This window comes from Micromys minutus, assembly GCF_963924665.1.
Source record: "Micromys minutus genome assembly, chromosome: 7".
NCBI classification, from domain to species: Eukaryota; Metazoa; Chordata; class Mammalia; order Rodentia; family Muridae; genus Micromys; species Micromys minutus.
In genome coordinates this window covers 25281635-25301235 of record NC_137976.1, presented here as the reverse complement: position 1 = coordinate 25301235, position 19601 = coordinate 25281635, and the positions used below count along the sequence as shown (strand labels likewise).

The 19601-nt window shown below is 39.9% G+C and overlaps 1 protein-coding gene across 1 annotated transcript in view; it reads left to right on the top strand.

The window, feature by feature from the left end:
• Positions 1-3225: 3225 nt before the first annotated feature.
• Positions 3226-19601, top strand: part of GBE1 (1,4-alpha-glucan branching enzyme 1) — a 234156-nt gene continuing 217780 nt past the window's right edge. The window contains exon 1 of the mRNA XM_080918799.1: positions 3226-4427. Coding sequence (XP_080774925.1) covers positions 4294-4427 — 134 coding nt within the window. The 5' untranslated portion in view covers positions 3226-4293. The remainder of the gene's footprint in view (positions 4428-19601) is intronic.

Genomic DNA, 19601 nt, shown 5'->3' with positions numbered 1-19601 from the left:
GCTTTAGTGGCTTTGCTGAACCCTCATGATAGATACCATCTTTAAGGGGCAAGAGAGGTTGTGACAGACAAGAGTGATTTAGATTAGCAAGTAAATCAGGTTCTTAAATTGCTAACAAATCAAGAGAAAAAGAAAGGAAAGGGAAAGCAGACAAAAAAATGGTCTACTTAGTTCATCCAGTGGCAAACAAGACTTTTTTCTAGCTGTCCTACATGAGCAGGAAACCTAGAAGGAGTCTAAATAATGAGACAACAAGAGAAAGTACTTTTTGTCCTATGGCATGCAATCATTTCCCACACATATGCTGTACACAATTGTATTCTGCAAGAACATTTATTGGGAGTAAAGACATTTCGCCCACACCTGAACCTTTTTCAGTAGTCAAATGTGGCTGGTGGCGAGGGAAAGGCCTTGTTTTTGGCCCAGAGCCTGCTTAATCTAGGAATCTGGCTTCAACTGCAGGTCTGGCAGGTAAGAACACAGCCCTGCTTTCCCCTTTCCCCTCAGGCAAGTTCACAGAATGCAAACCTGCCCTATCTGGCATTCTAGGGGTAGAGAAGTATATATACACCAGCACTAAGGCAGTGCCCTAGGATGAGAACACATGGCAGCTCACAGAGCATAATTGTAGATTATAGTATTAAATAAGGTAGAGAGTTATCCATGCCGCTGTCTCCAGCATAGCTTTATTTAGGTCTTTATATATATTTATTTATATATAGCTATATATATTGTCTTTATTTTCAGGAAGTAATTGATGCAAGTGATCTGTCACGCTGTATTGAACCTCCCTCATGCCTTATTTTAGTGTTCCCTTACTTGTTAAATCCTAAGGCCAATCTGCAGTTTCTAGAAATGGATGGGACTTCAGAGATAACTTTCACTCTTTGTGAAAACATTTTACTGTATAAGGCTAGCCTTTAGGTGCCATGCAGATTTGGAGAAACATCTGGGAGAGTAATAGAAGAAGGTGAAGAGCATGAACAAGGGCATCTGGAGATGCACCTGTGCAGGTGGAGAGTGTCCCCATCATAAAGTCATTAAGACGAATCAGCGTGCCAGAGATTGGCTCTCTTGGCCAGCTATTGGCTAGAGACATGATTGGCAAATCCTAAGGGTCGTTGCCATTGCTGTTGGCTGCATGTTAGAACTAGACAGGAAGTTCTTATTGCTGAAGACATCACCTTCTTGTATGACAAGAAGAAATCAGGCTGAAGATAAGATCCAGTGTCTTGCAACTCCCCCCCCCCCCAACCATTTGTAGTGCCAGAAGGCAGGAGATAGTTACTGGTGGAAAACAGCTGTCATTAATATGCTTCTTAGGTTGGACCTTTCATGTCATGCTACCAGCAAACAAGTTACACACACTGGTGACATAAGGGCAGGCCTAATGTGTGCCCTTTCCTATTGGACTCACTTCATAGAGAAGAGACTAGTTTGGTAATATAAACATGAGCCAAGCCAGTGACTGCAGAGGTTACAAGGCTTGGGGCAGTAATTGAAATGATTTCTCTCCATCTACATCATCACGTTTGTAGTACTCTACTGCAGCACCCCTGCGAAGCTTAAAAGTAAAACCTAAATCACTTCTGCATTGGGCATTTATCTTAAACTCCACATCTTCGGTCCATCATCCTCTCATCCTTACTGCATCATCTTCTCTTGGTTTCACTGCTGTCTCCTAATTCTCTACTTTCTGATCTTCTGTCCCACTGAACCATTTGCCAGAAAGCATATTGTTTTTTTTTTTTTCATTTTAAATAGTTTTGTTTGCTTTACATCTCAATATCAGACACCCTTTCTCTTAGTACCCTCACACAGATCCTCCTCCCTTCCCCTCCAGTTCTCCTCTGAGAAAGGGGAGCCTGTCCCCACCCTGGCTTGTCCAGTCACAGCAGGGTTGGTGCATCCTCAGGGAGGGTGTTTTAAATCCAAATCAGATCCTCACTTTTCTCCTCAAATCCCTTTAACTGTAGAGCTGCAAGACCAGGCACCCAGCACTAGCTCACTACCTGGCACTCTCAGGCTTCTCTGGACACTCTTGAGGCTAGTTTCCTTTCTCTTCTTCCCTTTACTCCTTTCTGTCAGGAATACCTCAACTCCTCTTTCCAGAAACACTTTGCCTGGAATGCAACTCCTCCAGGGCTGTGTCTTATTGCAGTGCAACCTAAATGTCAGCAGCAAATGGTTTTCCTTGAACACCAGAACTAAAAGAGGTGCATTTGATGAATATTAATTCTAGTGCTCCAGACCCATTGGAAATGGACTTATATGATACTTAGGTCAGTGGAACTTGAAATCCCGCTTACCTGTACTATGTGGGCAAGAGGTTGGTATATATTGTAGAGCTTAGCTACTCTAATCATGTAAAACTGGCAGCATCAGCATCCCCTGACATTAGTTATAAATATATTCTGGTACATTAACCCTGTCTTAGTCAGGGTTTCTATTCCTGCACAAACATCAGGACCAAGAAGCAAGTTGGGGAGGAAAGGGTTTATTCAGCTTACACTTACACCAGAGAAAGTCAGGACTGGAACTCAAGCAGGTCAGGAAGCAGGAGCTGATGCAGAGGCCATGGAGGGATGTCACTTACTGGCTTGCTTCCCCTGGCTTGCTCAGCTTGCTTTCTTATAGAACCCAGGTCTACCAGCCCAGGGATGGCTCCACCCACAGTGGGCTGACCCTCCCCCCTTGATCACTAGTTGAGAAAATGCCTTACAGCTGGATCTCATAGAGGCATTTCCTCAACTGAGTCTCCTTTCTCTGTGATAACTCTAGCCTGTGTCAAGTTGACACAACACCAGCCAGTACAGACCCCAAAGTCAGAATGCACATTTTCACCAAGATACACAGGTAACTCATATCAATATCACACTGGGAAACACTGGTACAGGGAGTGGGTAAAAATGGGAATATATGGGTGATATTGGTCTCTATAAAAGCAGTGTTTATTCAAGAAATCTTTAATTTCCTTTCCTTGCCCCCTTTCCCTTCCTAATCAATGCTTTGGTTTTATACTAACAGGTGAATGCTTATGCCATGCAAAAGATAGTTGGTTCATGTCTCTTAGCTAAGTGAGAATTTCAGTGTGAAGTGATGGAAATTTTAATTTATGAAAGAAAAAAAATGGGTTGAAGTTTCGAATTTAGGTATTTTATTTCTGAATTCAAGTCCTCCTCCATTTGCAGGTTCTTTCTTTTATGCCATTATGTAAGACCTTTAGTTATTCACACTGAGGTCATTTACTTCTTAAATTCATCACAAAACCCACTTTTAAATTCCAAAGCTGATCAGTAATGTTCCATCTTCGTAGATGCTATGATTTTTACATTTCCATATTTCAACTGAGAAAGTTATACTCAAGTCTGTCCAGTAAAATATTGTATGGATGTATGAATGCCTGTGTATCAGCAGACATGTGCCAGGGGTGGAAAATATTTGAAAGCTGATTCTCTCCTTCCACAACATGGATTCTGGAGGTATAATTCCGGTTCTATGCCCTGTCAAGCACTTTTACCTAGTGGATCATTTATGCCATCAGGCCCGCAGTCTGTATTCTTACAAAGAAACCCTTAGACTGAAGGGGCAGAAGGTCGTTATATTTGGGAGCTTGGCTGGAAGAGCTCTTGCTTTATCACTGTTGTTAGACAGGAGAGTGAAGTACAGTTTACTGATGTTCTCCCAGACATGTCTCATCAAAGTCAGTTTTGTTGGTGAAGAGCTTGTGGGACACATAATCCTTCTGAGTGGGGAACCAGAAAGTTCTTGTTTTTTGTTGTGACTTCAGGGACCCGGGCTATCCATGAATATCCATACAATCTCCAAAGACTCTCTTGGTTACTCATGAGACTTTCAACTTAGGACAGTAAGGTTGTTAAATGACATTAAGATTCTCAATATTTTCACATTATTATCTACATTTAACGACTGTCCTGGAGAATTTCCTACTTTTTGAAAATCATTGTCCCTGGGGGGGCGGGGGGAGGGGACGCAGAAAGCAGAGCAGGTGTTTGAGTTGACCACCAGGCAGGAAGAGGAAGGGAGAGCGAATGGTGAGACCCACCTCCCGGTGGCCAGCCAGCACGGTTCAGGACTCCAGGGGCCGGCCCCATGAGTGGGCGGGGGCCGGCGCTGAGGACGTGTGTCCCGGGCTCACCCTGGCCCGCTCTGCCGCTATAAAGGGCAAGTCCCCGGTGGCTCGCCTAGGCTCGCCCGGCTCCGCCCTACTGCTCGCACTCCACTCCGGCTACTCGACCCTCTCGGGCCTCGGCTACTTGGGCTGCGGCGAAGATGGCGGTTCCTGCGGCAGCGGAGACCGGCTCCGAAGCTCAACTGGAGGCCGCCTTGGCCGACGTGCCGGAGCTGGGCCGACTTCTGGAGATTGACCCGTACCTCAAGCCCTACGCCGCGGACTTCCAGCGCAGGTACCAGGGGACCCCGACACTGCCCTCTGCCTGCCGCCGGCCTTCCCGTGCGCTCGCCGCCCTTGTTCCCCTCCGCGCGGTCCCGCCCCCTGTGCGTGCCAATCATGAGGTGGGCGTGGCTCCGGCTTCCGGGTTGGTTTCCGACGCCTGTAGGGTAAACTTCTAGCTGCACGTCCGCCTCGTTCGCCCACAGTCTCCGGAGCCATGCAGCTGCTTCTCGGACTCACAGGCCACTTTCTAGTCCTGGGAGTTGCAGTGGACGTGACCTAAGGCGTGTGTGTTGTGCCTTTCAAACTTTGTAGTCTACTTCCGATCAGCGTTTGTGCAGTCTTTCAGTCTTTCAACACCTTGCTCCCTAGTGTTTGCTCTTGTGAGTGCATTAATCTTCCTTTCGCTTTAATCTTTGATCAGATCTCTTTTCGTTTAAACCAACCTCAGAGAGCGACCATTGCGGGTGTTTGACCTTCCCTTCCAGGAGAGGGAAGAGGGCATGGATAGCCAACTTGCGGAGCCCAAGTCCAAAGCCTTTAATTTTAGCTCCTCTCCCACCGGGCTTCTCACTTATTAGAATTTAATAATTACAATCTCGCCAGGTTTAGTCTGAAAATGAAAATAACTGGTATATAAATTACAGCAGTTATGAGTCCATTTCAAGTCTTTTGTTGCTGCCATGTTTGGGATTTCGACTTTAAAGCCGAAATACTGCAAAAATCAAAACTACCTTGGCAAGAGACTATAGACGGTTTTTAATTACAGAAAACATCGAATTAGTGGCTTTGGTGATTATGAACATGGGTTGATGTGACTTGAAAACACAAAATTCTTAAAGCTCAAATTCTGGCTTTGTCATGTTATCAAACATAATCACTTAAGTAACTTTCTAGAAAACTTTTCTTGAGATTCTATAATGGGGGGCATTATAAACAGCTCATCCCAGAGTTTACTTATTCTAATAAAGGAGCCCTCTTCAAAGCAACCAGCTGGGCTCCTTGGAGCATGTAATTATGACCTTCGATTAAGTATTGGGGAGGAGGCTGGTAACATTTCATTCAGAATACTTAGACCTGTGTTCCTTAGATAATTAGCATGTACTCTTTAAAGTTAAAAGACTTGATCAGATTTTGAAGTAAGTGATTTTTTTTTTAGAACAAAAGCAAATATTTTACCATTTTTTTCTAGTTTTTGTATGAAATATATTTACATGGATCAAAATGAAAACAATATAAAAAGGAATGTGGTAAAGACTCTCACCTTGGTCCCCATCTATTTTCACTATAGATTTTTTTAATATAAAAATCACTTTGCCATATGAGCACACAAATTAAAGTAGGAGGTGAATAAAGTTAATGTCCAGCTTTGTTGGAGGTGCTTATTTGTATTATGACTCTACTTGTGTGATTTATAAAATGCCCTGTAGGAAATTTCTAAAGTGAGAGCCTGTGTCCTGTTTCCAGTTTTGGCTGGTCAAAAGCGGACAGACACCATCTATTCACTTCTCCTTTTGTGTACCTCATATTCAACTCCACTGGGATTGAAGCAATTATAGTCATCTTTCATGGTTTGTCAAAATTAATGAGAGGGACAAAGGCCAGAGTAAAGAAGTGAGGGAGTCCAGTGTTCTTGTTGAAAAGTCTGGCCCAGCGGGTCCTTATGTGCTTCTCTGTGACCTGCATTCTACTTATGTCCTTGGTTCTGGGTAATTGCCATTTTCCAGCACACATGTTCCATTTAGGCATGTCAAATAGTAATTTGGCATCTGGCAATGGTGACTTGTATTGTTAACTTTTGGAGAATAAAAACTTTTTCATAGTGTCATCCTGGTCATTGATGGCTGGGGTTTGAATGTGTCCTTTGCAAATTGTAGGTGCTACGAGTGTGCTGTATAAAGACCAGAGGCCTTTAAGACATGACTGGGCCATGAGGGTTCCTTCTTCCAGAATCAGTGAGAGCCCTTATACCCATAGACATCTTGAAGCCATGGTGAAGGGAGCATCTTTTGGGAGTGGAGAGTGGTCTAATCAAAAAGGGGGCTTTTGTGGACATCCACGACACCTGTTGTAATCCTCAGAGAACATGACAGGAGAGAGGAATAGGGATGTCAGAGCAAGAGGATGGGGAGCCGTACTGTAAAAGTCTATCTTTGAAATGACTTCTGTGGCTATCATGAGCACATGACATCTCTGACCACCTGCACAGGATAGGCATCTATGCCCTCACCCCGTCTCACATCACAGCTTCATGGGCATCTTTGCTTTTAGACTACTCAGTCTCTCAAACTGTGAGGAGATCAGCCTTTTACTTTGAATAAGCCATCTATCTGATTTGGGTCTGTTGTTGAAGCCATGATAATAATATATTTCATTTTTGGCTTATTTTAAGTAACCTGCTGGTACAGCGTATCCTCGGCCTAACATGATGAGGTGACCATTTAGTTGCAAAGTGTGCTTATTCAATACTGCAGAAAAATTCCAGGCACAATTATCAATATGTAAAAATGGCAACAGGGAGGCATTTTCATCTCACCATGAATCATCTGATTCTTTCCTCATCAGAGTTGCTCCATTTGAAATTCTGTTGGGTGGGTTCTTTTTGTCTTCTGTGAGAATTCCACATCTAGTGTAGAGTGTGAATTACTTTGCATTATACAAGCCAAAAGTAAGTTCATTAGTGTGCGATCACTGTCTCATTGATTAGCTCCTAGGGTGACATCTCCTACTTGGCTCTTTATAATTTCAGTTAAGCTGTTGATGTGCTCCAGTCAGTTCTCATTAGTGATCACATTTGCTTTCTCACAACCTCAATGGCGTTGTGAGTTGGCCATGAGGGTCTCCTCACAGCAGTCATGCACTGATCTAGGATTATGAAGGATTTGTTTTGAAATTTCTCTCTCAGTTCTTGTGGCCTGGAAAAGAGAAAGTGAGATTATGACTATACATATATATATATATGAATATATATATGAATATATATATGAATATATATATATGAATATATATATATATATACATATGAATATATATATATATATTCATATCCCACAGAGAACACGTATTTCCGATGGTCTTTGGAGACCTCAACCATAAGTTGATTTTCATTGCTACTTCATAGCTGTAATTTTGCTACTGATTCATGTCTCAGTTCCTAAGACACTGAGAGAACCCCTGGTTTGGCTTATCTCCTTATCTAAACAGAGGACTGACATTTTGAGCAATGCTCAGATACATACAATGCTCTATCGATAGTGGGTATACTTTGTTTAAACTTTATATACTATTTCTGTGTATATTATGATATTTCATCTTCCAAACATCATTATGGACAGGATACATATTTTTTTTCTGGCTTGCTTATGAGAATAGGCATTGTGCCTGGTAGCACTATATAGTGCCCTGCTGAGATTAATTTTTTTTAATTAAAACTGTTCTTATTTTTTATGTGTGGTGTCTGTTTGTGAGTGAATACTGTGTGTGTGGCTATCTGTAGAAGCCACATATTTGAAGATGGAGTTACAGAAAGTTGTTTCTCTACATGGGATGCTGGGAACCTGTGTCTCCTGCTGATGCTAGCAAGTGCTCTCATCCACTTAGCTGTCTCTTTAGCTCCTTCTAAAACTGTTCATAAGAAGTTCATAAACATTGGGGAAGGGGAAAATGCAGTCATGATGTATTAAAAACAAAAGTATAAATAAAGAAATTTATAAACATTGTCTTGGTAATTTATTGTATATATTCCTTCTCATTAGCATTGTCTATTACTGACCTTCTTGACTCCTCGTAGCCATGGTCTTCCTTTTCCTCCATGACTTTTGTAGGTTTTACTACTGTATCCTAAAAACCATATAGTATAAGAGATTTCAGGGTGCTTCCCCAGCCCCTATGTCTTTGTCTTCTTTTATATGCTGTGTTTAATTTCTGCATAATATTCTTCCCTTTAGACATTTATATCATTTTTGTAATTTCCACTTCTTAAAGATGCTGAAAATCTGTTTTCATTCCAGAGTTTGGTGCTGGTCTCCAACATTATTCTAATGGGCTTCCGTCTAAGGGCCTATAAAGCCCAGTGTGCGTAATCTGAATATATAGATTTTCATCTCAAAGCTGCTTTTCTTTCCATATCCCATCTTGTTTTTAGTATCTTCATTTATGAGTGACTCAATTGAAAAACCTAGCAGTTTCTTCATGCATGTGTGTTCATGTGTTGGGGTGAATGGGTTCATGTGTATATTTACCATTTTTTAGAATGATTCTCTCATTCCTGGAATTCACCAAGCAGGCTAGACTGGGAGCCACCGAGATTTGCCTTCTTGTCTCCCCAGGCTTGTATAATAAGAACAGTGCATACCATCTTGCTTTTTACCTATGGCTTCAGGGTAACAAGCTTAGACCCTATGCTTACAAGGAAAGCTCCCTAACAACTGAGCCATCTTCTATCCCCAAGAAGTTCTCAAGTACTTTTTCTTTCTTCTCTCAGTGTAGACAACTGCGTCATTCGATTCTTTGAATATGTACAAAACTGCACGTCTATTGTTACCTTCCTTCAAGCTGCTGGTGCATCTAGACAGGTGTGAGAACAGGTTCAGAGCTGTTTCTTCTTTCTCAGACATCCGCCCTACTCCATCTGTTCTACCCGCTTCATTCCAGATATGATGAGTGGATGTTGAAATAGGTGTATGTGATTATTATAGTGGTTTAAATGAGAATGTCTTCAGAAGCACCAGACTCTGACTCCTTGGTCCCAGTTGATGACATAGTTTGAGGAGGTGCAGTAGGTACAGCCTAGCACCCGTGATTACAGACAGGCTTTGAATGGCTAAAATCTCGCCTCCTTCTGGTCTGTTCTCTCTGCTTTAGGCTTGCAGTCTAACCTGTGAGCTTGTCATTTCCCGTTCCTTTTGCCATTGCTCCACTTCTCCGTCATGGACTGGTAGCCATCTGGAACTATAAGTACACTTTCTTTTGTAGGCTGCCTTGTTCATACTGTTCTCTTACAGTGGCAGAAAAGTAACTAAGACAATTATGGTACTCTTTCTGCTTACACTCTTTTAATAATTTCTCATTTCTGTTAACCTACAGCAGTCTGCACTATCTTCATTCTAATTTAATCTCTGTGCGAATCTCATATCCTCCTCGTCTATTATCAAATCCAAGTTTGTTCTCTCTAACAAGACATGGGGTGGGGTTGTTCTGTAAGGGATACTAAATAGTCTCTTTAACATAATTAGAAGCAATGTATCTTTTTTCCCACTTTTCCATTTTAACACTGAACTTTGAATATTTCCTTGTTATAACAGTTTAGGAAGGTCCTTGGATAAAAAGCATGATGTCAAGAACAGAGATAAATTCTGTTCATTATTGTAAGAGTGAGTCTTTTAGCTTAGTTCAAGAAAATTATCATGCAGATTTCTCTTCTTGTATCTTTGTTAAAATAATAGATAATAAATCATATCAAGTAGACATTTAATACACTTATGGCTTGAAGGTGGGCCAGCACATTCTGCTTTACTGTGTAGTGTGTATTTTGATGGAGTCCCAGATCATGTGTTATGACTTCTGCTTTGTGCATGTTTTTGCTTCTGTCTCATGACAAAATCCTGTACATGTGTTGGGACACAGCTTAGGATGTTTGGGTTTGAAGTATCAGGGATCACACCATTTTCTTTTTCTCACAGCACAAGACTTTTAAATGTGATCTATTGGGGTACTCCCCCTCCAACCCCAGCCACTCTGGATTCCGAAGAACATTACATGTCAGTGTTTTTAGAAGGCAGGAGAAGCCAGAGTTCTGAGATGCAGCTGACTCACGTTCCTGTACTGGAACACTCCTTTGCAACAGAGATCTGTGCAAATTCCAGAGTCACTCCTGGATTATTGATGGCAGTGCCCAAGAGTCCCTGACCTCTTCTCATTTTCAGAGTGTCTGGAAGTGACATGATAGGGCGTTCTGTTTAGAACAGACTCCTGTGCCAGCTGCACCACTGCGAAATAAACCTCTCTTTACATGATAACTTCTTGGCTTCATTCCAGCTCTCAAGACGCTGGGGCCTAGGAATGTGATTACACGGTCCTCATGATGTGTAAGAGAGCAATTGCACTCTTATTTGGAAGCACAGGTTTCTGCTAACTGATATCAAATGAATGGAAGCCTGCTGCTCTGAGGGAATTGGGGCTACTGGGAACCCTTCACCTAAAGTGAGGGTGTGTGTGCTCTCCAGCAACACATACAGACACTCAGAAACAGTATTCTTTTCTCATGGTGATGTCCACTCACCAGTATTTGTCCCCTGCTGACCTGAATCCAAGGCACCTTAGTGTTTAGTAAATGAAGCTCTACTTCATTTTGTGTTGGAGGTAATAGGAACCTGGAAACTGAACAAAAAGACAACATTAAACATGTAGTTTTATAATTTACATTTATTGATTTATTTAGTAATTTTACTGTAGGTTCTCTGTGACAGTGTAGCTATGGCAACTAACTTGTAAAACTTGATTCTATTTTATTTTGTGTGTTTGTGTGTGATGTTTTCATCTAAACCTTACTGTTTTCAAAGGTAAAAAATTAATTGCAATATATCACCCTCCATCTCTGCCTCTTATACCCTTCTCTGTCCCTCACTCCCTTTCAAATTCATGGCCTCTCATATTAACATTTTTTACACACACACACACACACACAAACAAACAAATGTATAAATACAACCCACTGAGTTCATTAAGTGTAGCTTCTTTGTGTACATTTTGGTACAAATCACTTTGTTTGGATAACCAGTAAAGGACCCATCTTTGGGGAAGACTAGTTATCCCCCAGTAGTCTCCAGTTGCCTGGACCTCTTCCTCTGAGACTGGAGCACTGAGATTTCCCCCATCCACGTTGCCATGCCAATTGGTGGTGTTCTAGTTCAGGTTCTGTTTAGGCAGCAATACTGTTGAGTGTGGTTTCCGAGTTTAGTTTGACACCACATTCTTTCAGCAGACTTCCTGGACCTACCACCCTCGGTAGTATAGCTTTTTATATACAAACAATACAGATAACTGTAATTGTCAAATAGATTTGAATTCAATTAGGCCACTTTCTTACTCAGTGGATAAACACAGAAAGGTGCTTTTTGGAGTCCCTTGAGGACTAAGGATATATGCAGAGATACTTAACGTGTCACAATATGATAACTGTCCAACTTAAATATTATTTTCACTAAATCTTATTCTGTTACATCCTTTAGTGCATTTTTTAAAATCAAGCTTAGATGCTCAGTTCACCACTCACTAATCTTTGTTTTTCTAATTAACTGTGTTGTTCTTTCCTGAGGGACTCACTCTTGGAGAGGTGATTGGATGAATGAGGTGAGGCAGGTGGCAGTTTTAATCACAATGTAGTAGAGGAGGAAAAAAAGCATGTTTAAACTTTGATCCTTAATTTGGAGTGGAAATGAGGAGGTAATTGCCAGTTCACTGTAAGCTGAAGGCAACATGAGTCCCGGGCCATGAGAAGCACAAAGCTACTTTCACTCAAAGAGGTAAACGCTAGCCTGCAGAAACCTAAACTCTCCACTCCCTTGATCTCCCCTCCTGTCTTCTCTCCTCTTTCATCTGACTGGTAAGTGTTCATATTCTTGAGCATCAAACAGCTGCAGGGATTTTCTTCCCCCTGAACTCCAGATGCTTCAACGGATGATCACACTGAGTTTACTAATAGCCAGGAAAACTTTGAAAAATAAGACTGATGTGCAAGAAGGAAAAAAAGAAAGATAGTCACTTAAATGTTCAAAAGTGAAGGTGTGGCCTGAAAATGTTATTCATGACTGTTTTGTTAGTGAGAAAAAAGTTAAATTTCGTGGCCCTGCCTTTTCTTTGTGTCTTGAGATTTGATGATGTCAAGGTAGTTTTTAATTAAATCTGATTTTTTAACATGTAGAAAATAAAGGAATGGAATATTTATACATATTTAGCGAAGCCTTTGAATAGTCAGCTACAGTGAGACACAGTCTCTGGGCAGATACTCTAGTACTGTAATCCAAAACTCAAGTTTCTAAGTTTATATTTTTTATGAGTACAGTTGGAATTTTCAAAATATTTAGTAACTATTTGCTTTACCAATGATATATATTGCTAAATATCATATAATTAATTTTCTTCAGTAAGCTCCTATTTACAGGTTATATTTAGGCACACTGTTAAAGAAACATGGGAATATCGTTTATACATTTAGTTCCACTTAATAGAAAAGCCAATGTTATAGGCAGCAGAGGTTTAAATTTCTTCCAGAAATTAAAGGTGAAAAAGTTTTGGCTTTCACAAGGATCAGTTTATAGCTTTCTGCTCTTTGACATTTAACTTTAGGATTTGATTTCTATCCTCATAAGATTAGCAGGCAAATCCATATCCATGGTCTTACCGTGTAGACATGTAGATTTGCTGTGTTTATCTAGGCAGACATAGACTAGCTATCTTGATCTTTCTGGGTACCAGTTGCTAATCAAGGGTGTGCTGTGGTCGCTCACCTGGAAGTGAGCCTGAGGGATCAAGGCTTCAAGTGGCATAGCATCTTCCTCAGAGATGCCCCTTTCCCAGAGCTCTTTCCCTTTTCCAAAGAGGAGGAGAGGCATCAGGCTCTGCTTAGAAGAGCCCCAGCAAGGAGACCATCCTGCAGTCTGTCCTCTCCTGGGATAAATACTCCTGAGTAACATCCAGCTTTAACCCCGCCCTCCTCCTCTGGCCCATCACTTGTGAGACCTGATTTGTGTTTCTTTTAGATTCCTTTCTTAGAGAACTATAGAGACATTTGGCTGCCTGGCCTCAACCATGCTGAACTCATTGCCTTAATCCACACCGGGTCTTGGGGAGCTCTATTGTCTTCCCTTTCCAATTTCATAAACAGTATATTCTTTGTTATTTTGTTTTGATATTTTATTTATTTACATTTTGAATGTTATCCCTTTTCCTGGTTTCTCCTGCACAACTCCCCACCCCTGTTTTATGAGGGTGCTCCCTAACCCACCCACTTACTACCACCTCACTGCCCTGGTATTCCCTTACAGTGGGGAATAGAGCCTTCACAGGACCAAGGGCCTCTCCTCCCATTATGTCAGACAATGCCATCCTCTGTTAGATATGCAGCAGGAGCTATGGGTCGCTCCATGTGTAGTCTTTGGTTGGTGGTTTAAGCCCTGCGAATTCTGGGAGTCTGGTGGGTTGATAGTGTTGTAGTCTTTAAAAATGAGAAAACATTTTAAAAATTGCTTCATTCATTATTAATTAGTAGTTGGGTTATCTTTCAGCTATTTGGAAAACATAACATTTGTAAGAGCAAAAGATCAATTTACTATACCAGTTAATTTGTGTTCCATTTTTTATTCTGTATTTGTATGTGATGTACATGTGTGGGTGTACACATGCACACTTGTGTATGTTCTTGTGTGTAAGTAGGGATATAAGTATGCCACATTGTACATGTAGAGGTCAGAGGACACCTTGCTTTTGAATCAGGATCTTTTTGTTGACTATTGTGTATGCTACATGATTTGGCCTGTTAACCTTCTGGGGAATCCTCCTGTCTCAGCTTCTAATCAGCACAGAATTTCAGAGGTAATAGGCACTTGTGCTACTGTGACTGGCTTTATGTTGGTCTTTGGATTCAAACTGAGGTCCTCATGTTTGGATGCCGAACACTTTACCCATTGGGTGATCTCAGCTGCTGGGCTCAATCTTTAAGCCAAGAATTATTTCCTAACCATGGATGCAGTACAACCTTAGAAGACTTTGCTGGCCAGTCATTCTGTTTTGCTTTAAAGCTTGTAATGTCTAATTCAAACTGTCTTCTCAGAATGTACTTCTGAAATAGATGTAGGCTTACGTCATCATAGGCAAGTGCAGTGATTTCATCTTTGATGAGAGGAATGAAAGCTGGTTTGTGCCAGAATCAGGGTCTCTTGTGGTGTTTGACGATCTCTGGAGTCATACCAGTGTTTTCTTCCTAAGAGACAGGGGCCTATTTTCCATTATTCTTCTATATCATTAGAGACTATAGATTAATTAGTCACTACTACCTGAGATGCCATTGCTTGAATTAATTAGTTTTTGCAGTTCTTTCCTCAGGTAGACTCATTATTATCCCAGGATGCTAAGGGCTCACAAATGAGTTTATGGCCGACATTTCTGTAGCCCCCTTACCCAGACATTGTCATTCCCTATCAAGAACGAACAGGCTCCCTACATTTTGATCTCTCTGTCCCTTCTGTTTTTTTGTGTTTCTGTTACCTGTGAGAGCTGTCCATCCTCTGGACCATTTCAGGTGGCAGGCCTGGTTTTGGTTTTGAAGCTGTGTTCCCCATTGCTAGGAATGTAGCAATCCGAGTCTCCTTTTGTTTTATGAAAAGCCATCTATTGCTCATGCTGTAGAAAGTCACTGAACAACAAGGCACAGAAGTAGAAAGACAGGACTAGAAATAATGGTGTTATCAAAACACACTATTGAATTTAGCAGGTTAGCAGAGCTTTGGAACTCTTAGGACATTTAATGAAAGAATTGCAAATTGTGTTTACAACCATTTTGTTCTGAAGCAAGTAAAGGCTCACAGGAAGTTTCAGAAACAGCACAAAGGAGGCTCCAATACCCCTCAGCAGGCTTGCTCCCTTGGTATTCTGCCGCATAACTGTAGTGTGGTACCAATACCAGGAAGCTGAGGTTAGTGCAATCTACAGACTTTATTCATGTTTCTTCAGTCTTACAAATGCTCATCCTTGTGTGTGTCTACTTCATGGTTTTATCAATGTATATATTAATGAAACTGGCCCAGTGGAGATATAGAATTGTTCTGTGACCACAAAGAAATCCCTCATGCATAAAATTCACATTACTGCTGTCCCACCATTCCTAAATCTGACAATTACTGACCTAGTTTCTAGCTCTATAACTTTTTTCATTTTGAGAATGCTATATATATATTATATTATATGCAGTCTTTTGAGACTGACATTTCTTCCTCCCTCCTTAGCATAGTGCCTTTGAGGTATAACCTAATTGCTTGTAACAATGGTTTGTTTCTTCTTGTAACTGAGTACTATTTCATTGTGTGGGTGTACCATAGGCCCAGGTTGTTTATCACTTACCTGTTGAAGGTCATTTGGTCATTTGGATTATTCCTAAGTTTTCAAGTTATTTTCCTAAAATGCTGTGAACCTTCATGCACAATTTTTTTTTTTTTTTTTTTTTTGGTCTGAGATGAATCAAGGCTGGTTATGTGGTGAGCATATGTTTATATGCTTAGTATCATAAGAAGTTGTAAAACCACTTTCCAGAGTTTCTGCTTCTCTGTCTTATCATCAATGAGCAATTTAGTGTCAGGACTGACACTACATTTTATTTCCCCCCCCATTAGTTGCATAGTATGTATGTATATACATATATATTCATAGTTTTAATTGGCATTTTTATCATAGCTCATTATAAATTATCAAAGTAATCTGTATGCTGTTTGCTGAAATGCCTGTTTATGTATTTTGTTTAGTTTTCAAACTACATTAATTTTCCTTTCTTTAAACAACTCTTTAAAATTGAGAATTCTTATATTATTCCACATTGTCATTAATTTTTTTCTTTCAGCCTGTAGCTCGTGGTTTCACACAGAATCAGAGCAACAAAAACAAATTCAACAACAACAACAAGAGGAATTCCCAGAACCCATTTTTCATTTTGAAGTACATTTTTTTGAACTCTTTTTTTTGTTAATGGGTTATATTTGTTTTGGTTCTTATAAAAACCACTTCCTAAATTTATAGTTGTGAAGTCAGTTTCCTAAAGGTGCTGTTGTTTTACACAGTGCATATCAGTGTGTTTTTCAGTTTGAGTTATTTTTTTGTTTTAAGGTTTGTTTTAAGCTTATTTTATTGGCTATGAATCTTAGATTCTCATTTTATGTTATAACATGCTGGTCTTTTTCAACCCTAACTGAAATATTTAAGCAATTATAATTGTAATATATATGATGGTTTATTTATAGTGTGGGGATGAAGTAGTCTACCATCTTCCTTATTTGTAATGACATCTTAAATATTTTTTGCTTGCTATCTTAATATAACCAAAAACTTTAGGAAGCAGAGGAAACTAAGAAATATATTAATTAATTTTAAATAGGTACTTTTACTGTATTTTTAGTGTTTAATTTTCTTTTCTGTCCTTTCAGAGATTATTGATTTATATTCTAGTGGTTGAAATTTATGTAGCCTTCAATATTTTTAGACTTCAATTTATTTGCTTTAAAATGTTACATGATTTTATGTGATATGCTTAGCATGTTTTATTTGGCTCTATTATTTACCCATTGGATAAAGATTATAAGAAATACATATTTTTAAAATCTTTTACTCAGTTTATTTTTTCACTAGATCTAAACGGCAGTTTAATCTTTAAAAGTTTTTCTGTTGTTTGTAACTGTAGGAGTGAATTTGTTAATTCTTAACTAATGTAATATCAATATTTTCCAAAATTAGCTTCTTTTTATCTAACTGAAATTGGCCTTTGGTTTATTTCAGTCTTACTATTTACTTTGATGTTTATCAGGGTTGATTTTTCTAGAAATACTGCTAGCAATTGGAGCACATCAATTTCCAAAGAACTTGGTTAGATGTTGAAATATAACTGTCGTTAGTACATTTAGCTGACAAAGGTTGCAAAACTTTCTGTACCTTTATATATGGCGGGGAAGTGTGACTTTTGAGAAGTTCTACAATATAACTCACTGTAGTATAAATTGGCAGTCCATATATTAACTCGACTAACTAAATTACTAGATTGGTCCGAAAGACACAATGATTTTTTAAAACCCTGAGTGAAGGGAAAGGGGACGCCATCATTGGCACAGTCCAAGTTGCTTTTTCTTGCCTCTGCACTATGACTTTCCTGGTTGTACTTGGAGATTTAGGGTGACATATAAAAGGTGACTCGAACAGAAGATATATTCCCCAGAAATTGTGTTGCAGGCATCTGAGTTGTGGTCTGCTCGTTAATTTGGTTTAGAAAGCTGTTCCCACCATTCTCTTTGTCTCGGGCATTTTTCTACAGGACATAACAAGTGCAAGTAGAACAGGCTTCCTGCCTGACAGCAGCTCAATTAGAGAAGAGAACTTAGGCAGGAGAATGAGCCCAGTGTAGAGCTGATGAAAGCATAGTCATCCTGTTAGAGAAGGGGGCATGCACCGTCAAGAACTGCAGTGTAAATGCTTAAAACTATTTTTCTCAAAAAAGGAAGGATGGGGTCTTTCAGGATGTGGACAATTTGATGAGACTCGAGATTCAAGGCACTAGATAAGTCATTAATCTTCATTACAATAATTAGTCAAGGCATCATGTGACCTTATATAGGATTTGGTTACTTAATTTGAAAGATTTCTTGCAAACAAAGGGTTCAGTTGCAAAATGTGCTTGTCTATGAATTGCCACACTGTGTAAGCACTGAAGCTTGTAAAATACATTGTAAATCATATCCGATGCCAAACCACCATGCTTCTAGCAGACAAGCACATTTTGGAAGTAAGAGTTGACTATTTTTAGAGGCACTGAGCAATTCCTAAGTAAGCTAAGGTACTCCATTTCTGAATGAGTCAGGGGGATATTAAGCCTAATGTCACTTAGCTAGGTGGCTTCCAGGGACACAAACAAGTGTCCGGTACTTTTTGTCCTTCGCTTCTCTAAGTTTCTTGCTTACACCAGCCTTGTCTAATGAAAATAGAATATGAAGGTAAATTAGAAGTTTCTAGTAGTCATAAGCAAAGGCAAAATAGATGGAGTCATTTAAATGTCTAGTATATAATTCACCGAATTCAAAATGTCTCTTCAACATGTAACTATCAAAATTCTCATCATATACGTCTTATTTTTACAAATTAGGTCTTCAAAAATCCTTTTGTTTTCTCCTCAAATCACACTTGGGCTCTGTAGCAGTGTGTTGCTAGTGACTACTCTGTTCCACAGGGAAGGTTTAGATTATGTGTCAGAAGTAGGAGCTTTTAGAGAGAGTTAGCATGACCCCCACAAAGAGAATAAAGATGAAGATTAAGTAAGTAGCAAAATTCAGTTGGCTTTGTGTTTGCAATAGATGTAATTAGACCCATAGAGATTACAGTTTTACCTAAGAGACTCCCCAGTTATTAAATCTTGTTTTTTTTTTTTTTTTTAAATACTCAAAGTCTTAAAGGAATGGCATCGTAAATATAAACAGAGAATCATCCCACACAATTAAATGGAGGTAAGGAAGTAGCCATAGTTCCTGGCCATCCTTTGAGCCAACTAATCTGGCTCTCAATTAATTAAGGTGATTTTTATGCCAGATTCATTTCATATTACATGCATTATATCTGCCCCATAAAGCAAACTCACAAACAAGAGAATGTGAAAATTACGAGCCAAAGTAAATATGGTAAGGATCTACTTCTTGATGAAGGGACTAAGAATGTGCTCCAGCTGTTGAAGACCTTTCTGGACATGCCAGCTTCACTTAGACTTAGCCCAAATAGCAGCTGTTCATAACTCTGCTGGCCCAAGACTTTTGCTTCAGAGCAGTGGTGACTCATTATGACTTGCATTATTCCAGAGCAGACCTCTTTACGGGAGAGGAAGTTTGGAAAGATTGTTTCCCTGTCAACTCTTAAAGTAGTGAGCACAGTGTAGTAGGTTCATGCATGCTGGACACGTGGGTGTCATGTATTTTATGACCTTTTCTTCATGACTTGTGTTTGTTTCCTCTAGATCAAAAATTTCTCAGCATTTGTAGTTGTATTTAGTGGGCACCACTCCTAATGCTTGATCATTCACCTTGTCAGGATACAGGGAACACTTCTGTTTATGGGCATTTGACCTGTAGCTGTCAATCAGGCTCTTCCCGGAAGGCTGCATTTTTTTCTCTTCAATGTTATGTTTGCCTTAGTTCAGCCTGGCAGTAGATGCTGACTCATCTAGCATCTTGGGATGCTTCATGCATGTCTTGAATTTAAGAAGAGAAGAATATGGTTAGGGAGCACGTTATTGCCTTTTGGTGTTTTCTTTAGAACTTAGAATACAGGTTTGCACTCTAGGGGTGTTTTGTAAATATCCATTGACGGGGTGTCTGGTCCAGCTTGTTCGGTAATATTAAAAACCTAGAAATATTTATTACCGTAGTTGGTTGGGTGTCCCTAGGAACATCTG